We start from the raw sequence: 5,434 nt of genomic DNA, 5'->3' as shown, positions 1-5,434 counted from the left end.
TTTTGTATGGGTTGCGTCCCAAAGTTTTACTCAAATGGTTATAGATGGTTTGATACAAAGTGTAGTAAGACTTTCGCTTGCTTTTATAAAGATTTCGATTGTATGGATAAAGTTTTAAATTTTTTTGGACTTTTCTAGTATCTGATGTTATGATATGCTAAGTGGCTTTTATGAGACCCCCTCAAGGTTAAGTATGCCATGTTACATCTAGGGTGTACCCCTGGATCGTGACAACCACTCTACAGAACTGACCTTTAAGTTTTGATGGTATTCTTTTATCACACAAGACTCTAGAGGTAAGCTTCCACTTCATCTACATCATACCAATATGATGTGTGATATCATCATTTGATGTCCCCGCTTTTCTGGATTATAGAATCAGTATACTTGAAGTTATCTTTCTTTGAGATAACTTGTGTGTCAAACCTCACTTCGTCGCATGCCTTATGATTTACATCCTGAACCCTTTAGACTCTAGAGTTTGTATCCACACCTTCAACCTAGCATTAACTGTCATGCATGTCTCATCAATCAGTATTATGTCATCTGCAAATAACATACGTTGATGCACCTCATCTTGAATATACCGTGTTGATTCATCCATCACCTAGATAGATAGAAACGATCTAAGAGCTAATATGTAGTGCAACGTCATATCAATTGTAAAGTCTTTCGAGTCTCCTCCCATTATCCTAACTCTAATTTTGGTTCCATCATACATGTCCTTTGTCGACTTATATAATAAAACTCATCGGTACACTTCTAGCATCTTGCGGACATCTCTAGAAGACTTCCGTTGAAACATTGTCGTAGACCTTTTCAAGGTCAATCAACACCATATGTAAGTCCCTTTTCTTTTTTAGATATTTCGTCACCATTTGTATGCCTCTATGAACCCTACAAATAGATGTATTAAGAACTCATATTATATACACTTTCAAACTTCGGAAATAGTTGAAAGAAAAAAAAAGAAATTCCTACACTTCCATCTCTTGTCGCTCTTTATTGTTTTATTATTCCTACTTTCATCTTTTGATCTTTATATATATATATATATATATACACTAACTTTTTGGGTTGATTTTACAATAAAATTTGAATATTCCATAAATATTATTATGGCATCACTGCATTAACTATAAGTTTTAGGGGTCGTTTGGTAGAGTGTATTACGAAAAATAATACATGTATTAGCATTGTGTATTACTAATATCTTGTTTGGTACTCTTTTTCAACCTTATAACTAATGTTTGCATTGCATTAGTTATACACTTTATTGTGTAATAAGGTGTGCATGCTAATACCATGGATTTCTAAGTTTTAGCAATGCAATGATTTTAATGCATCCATTAACATGATAAAAGAAAGACTCAATTGCCCCTCAAAACCTTTTTTGCATCTTTTCCACCATAAAAGTGAAGGGTATCTTTGTAAATAATTTTTTAATGCAATACATACTATTTTTAATGCATCAAACCAAACAATGCATTAAAATAATCTATGTATAATTAATGCAAACATAACTAATACATGCATTGCTAATGAAAGCATTACTAATACATTATATTTAACATTATTCTTATACACTCTACCAAACGACCCCTTAATACATAAGACATGGAACACTAAATCTTTTTAAAAAAAAAACAATCGTGAAAGTGATTATCTCAAATACCTTTAAATAGGCAACAAAAGAAAATACTGAAAAGAGATAAAAGTCTCTTTAGAATAATAAGGCATCCACGTTAGCTTGTAATACGTGGCATACAGATGACATCAGCAGACCGGATAGTGATGTCCATACATTCCGTGCTGCTGCTGTTGATGATCAATAACCTCTTTCTGTCGCCGGAGTTCCATTACTTTCCGGTGAGAATTCGAATGTTGCGTCAACACAAACGTCGGGCTTGCCGCGGGACGATATTCAGGTACCAACCGGCCGGATTTGTACCTTACACCACAAGCATTACACAGTGTTTTGGGGCCTAATGGTCCAGTTCGCCACTGTGGTGTTTTCTCTGATGCACAATGGGTGCATTTTCTCGGTGTAATATTTGAAGTTATTGATGAAAATTTGTCGCTGTTATAAATACCTGAATTTTCGTCTTGATTGTAGTTTTTTTGGTTTGTGGATTTGTGTTGTTGGAGTGAGGAAGTAGTCCAGCTAGTGTTTGAATTACGTGAACGTTTGCTTCTTGATTTGCTGTGCAATATTGTAGTAGTATTATTGGTATTATTGAGGTGGTACATGGTTTGTGTTAAGGAGTTTGAAGGGAAATTATTGGATGAATCTTCCACGAAGTTCGATAGCCACTCCAACTCTGCTACATCATCACTCTTCACAAATAACAAGAACAAAAATAAATAAATTATACTATTATTAAATGAATAAGTTCTTTCTAACATCAATAGGTTAAGTTCACCTAAAATATTATGTAGCAAAACAATATGATAGGATAATTCAAGTACTTCTTTTTTCCAATTTATATGTTTCATTTTTTTTAGTCAATTAAAGAAAACACACATTTCGATGTAATATAATTTAGTTTTAAAATATTTGTTTTAATTTTAATAAAATTATTTATAGTCATACAAACAGTTATGACTTATTTTAGATCACGAGTATTAAAAGTTTTTTCTTAAAAGAAAATCATGTCAAATCAAACTACATTATATAAATTTGGATAGAAAACTGTGCAGTAACATATTAAATTGTAGTGTGAAATATATTTCTAAGCTACTATATACTAGTAATGTGTTTAATTTGAAATCTAAATAAAAGGTTTCACTTTTTCCTAATTAGTTTACACCATTACAAAACACTTTCACCAAAGTAGGAAAATAACATCTTCACTTTTAGAATAGAAGTGTTCTATGCAATATAATTATCTCAATTATATATATTATTTTACTTTAACTAACACTAAACATTACTATCGGTCCTCAATACTCCAAACTTTTACTAAAACAGCATTCGAATTGAATCTTTAACAAGTGTTTAATTATTTATCAGAAAATATTTTTGACTGTCCCACCATATCTCATAAAACTTAATTTACTTCATGTAGTTTAACTCGATATCGAAGATGTTACTCATGTGTATATATACACTTACCGGAACACAGAGTTTATCGGTGAAGTCAACGGAATTGGGAAGAGCATCATAGTAACAACCGGCGGCAGCAATATTATCGGTAGGAGGTGGTTGGTAATGGTGATTGAGATCAAAGTCGATGGCGGTTTTAGAAGAGGAAAAGATCTCTTCGTTTGAGAAATCAAGAAGATCATCAATCCGAAACACTTCTGGCGTTAACCGTCCGTAGACATCCATATTCTCCGATTAATGCTAAAGTTAGACACAGAAAATGTTGGTTTAAAGCTTTGATATGGACTATGGAGAGATAAATTTGAGCTGAGAATTATTCCTCCCACTAGAGAAAGAGTATATGAGTGAAGTAAGGGGCTGATGAGTGAGGGATTGATATAGCACTTGGTAGTCAGTGTGCACTTAAATAATTGCAAGTGAAGGTTCTACTGTGCGAAAATCGAACCGAAAAAAATATTGACGATAGTAATTTATTACTATACCCTTAGTACTGTATATATTATAATAATTTAGCATAACTAGACACTATATCAGTACTCTACACTATGATTTTTACATTTCACACGTTACAATACTTCTACTTTCACATCAGAATTTTCCATATTATGTTTTTGTTGTAACATGTAATTGTAGCCTTCATATTACATCTACTCTTATTGATGCAATTTCTCATTATATTTCTTGTTTCACTATATCAAGGCATTTACAGTTGATTTGCTTGTCTCATGCCAAATTGTTAGAGAAGTGAGACATCATATATTTATTTTATGAGGATTTTTTTATTGGGTAAACTGAAAACCAAACAGTTAATGACCAAAAATTGATAAATCGAAAATCGATAAAGAATATCTTATTGGTTTGTTATTGATTTAGCATATTTAAAAATTGAAAACCAATAAACCGAACCGAATTGATAATACATAAAACTGAATCGAACTGACCGATGACACCCTTTGTAAAAGAAGACAAGAGGAGGGTGGGGGAATCTACATGTTATAGGTGAAATGACAATCGTTGAGTGATTTTAAAAGAGAAATGATGACAGTTGAGTGATTTTTTTTATTATAAAATAAATTTGAATGACTTTCTCAAATAATTATCATTAATTGAGTGATTTTTGTGCTACAAAATAAAATTAAAGTATCTTCCGATTAATTGCGTTAGGCGGGGATTTATAAACAACTGAAGTTAGTAGGATAATGCAATAATTACCTAAGTTTGGAAATTGCAATAAAATAATTTTGGTTATGAGAATACCTACATGAAGAAATTAAAGATTATGCAATGTGAAGGGTATAGACAAATGGTGGCACTTGGCAGAACAGATTCAGCGTATTACTTACTATAACTATTATACTAGTGCATTATTGAAGTCATGTGCGATTGGACCGGGAAGATGGTGTGACCACTGCAATTTTTCAGAGTACTAACATGTTCCCTTTCACTTCCAAACTCCATAAATTTCTTTAACCTTTTTATTTTTTTCACTTCTTCATATTTGATATGATGTAAAAAAAAAAATCATAAAACTATCACTCTAACATATTTTACCTTTAAAAGCATTTAATAAATCATATTCATTTGACTATATGTTATTAATGGAATATCTAACCAGAGACGGAGTTAGGTGCGAATACGTGGGTTCGGACGAACCTAGTAGGTTTTTCGTAGACCTGTACTTTTACTACAAAATAAATAAATAAATAAATATATATATATATATATATATATATATATATATATATATGTATGTATATTAACTTGTGAATCCGATACAATGGTAAAGGAGTGGCTATGAAACACTAGAGTTGTGGCTTCGAACCCTCTTTAATCTGAACCACAATTTCTTTTAATTTAGAATCCCCAAATTCTTAATTCTGGCTATGCCTCTGTCTATAACCTATCTTTTGATTAATGATCTTAGGTCAATGTTCAATTTATTTACTTCTTCCATAATCAGTATGGACTTTTTTTTAAAAAATATGGATTAAGGTCCTATTACCAATGCATAAAGTTTTAATATTGCAATATATATCGGCAAGGGATACGTAACACATGAGTGGTCCCAATTACATCAAGATTCCCCATTTCTTGATGTGAATTTTTTTTTGGAATGTAATGAATATGATTTCAATAAATTAATAAGAATAGTATAGTATCACTCCAATTTCTTAATTCTACTAGTTAAAGAAATCAAGATCTAACAAATACAAAAAATAATGAAAGAGTAGCAACTAACATTAATGGCAGAGTGAGCACTCTCCTTTGCCTCCTGTATCATGTGATCATTTAATCAGTCACATGCGGAAACCATACTATATTGACTAG

The 5,434-nt window shown here is 31.6% G+C and overlaps 1 protein-coding gene across 1 annotated transcript; it reads right to left on the bottom strand.

The window, feature by feature from the left end:
- Positions 1-1,529: 1,529 nt before the first annotated feature.
- On the bottom strand, positions 1,530-3,469 carry LOC125865511 (GATA transcription factor 4-like). Its single transcript, XM_049545707.1, has 2 exons — positions 3,116-3,469; positions 1,530-2,337 (listed from the first exon to the last, which is right to left on the bottom strand). Exons 1-2 carry the CDS (start codon positions 3,329-3,331, stop codon positions 1,777-1,779), a joined length of 777 nt encoding a protein of 258 aa, XP_049401664.1. The 5' UTR covers positions 3,332-3,469; the 3' UTR covers positions 1,530-1,776.
- Between the last annotated feature and the right edge of the window lie 1,965 nt (positions 3,470-5,434).

This window comes from Solanum stenotomum, chromosome 5 (assembly GCF_019186545.1).
Source record: "Solanum stenotomum isolate F172 chromosome 5, ASM1918654v1, whole genome shotgun sequence".
Lineage (NCBI taxonomy): Eukaryota > Viridiplantae > Streptophyta > Magnoliopsida > Solanales > Solanaceae > Solanum > Solanum stenotomum.
The sequence above is the reverse complement of the archived record's forward strand: the minus strand, read 5'-3'. Positions and strand labels throughout refer to the sequence as shown.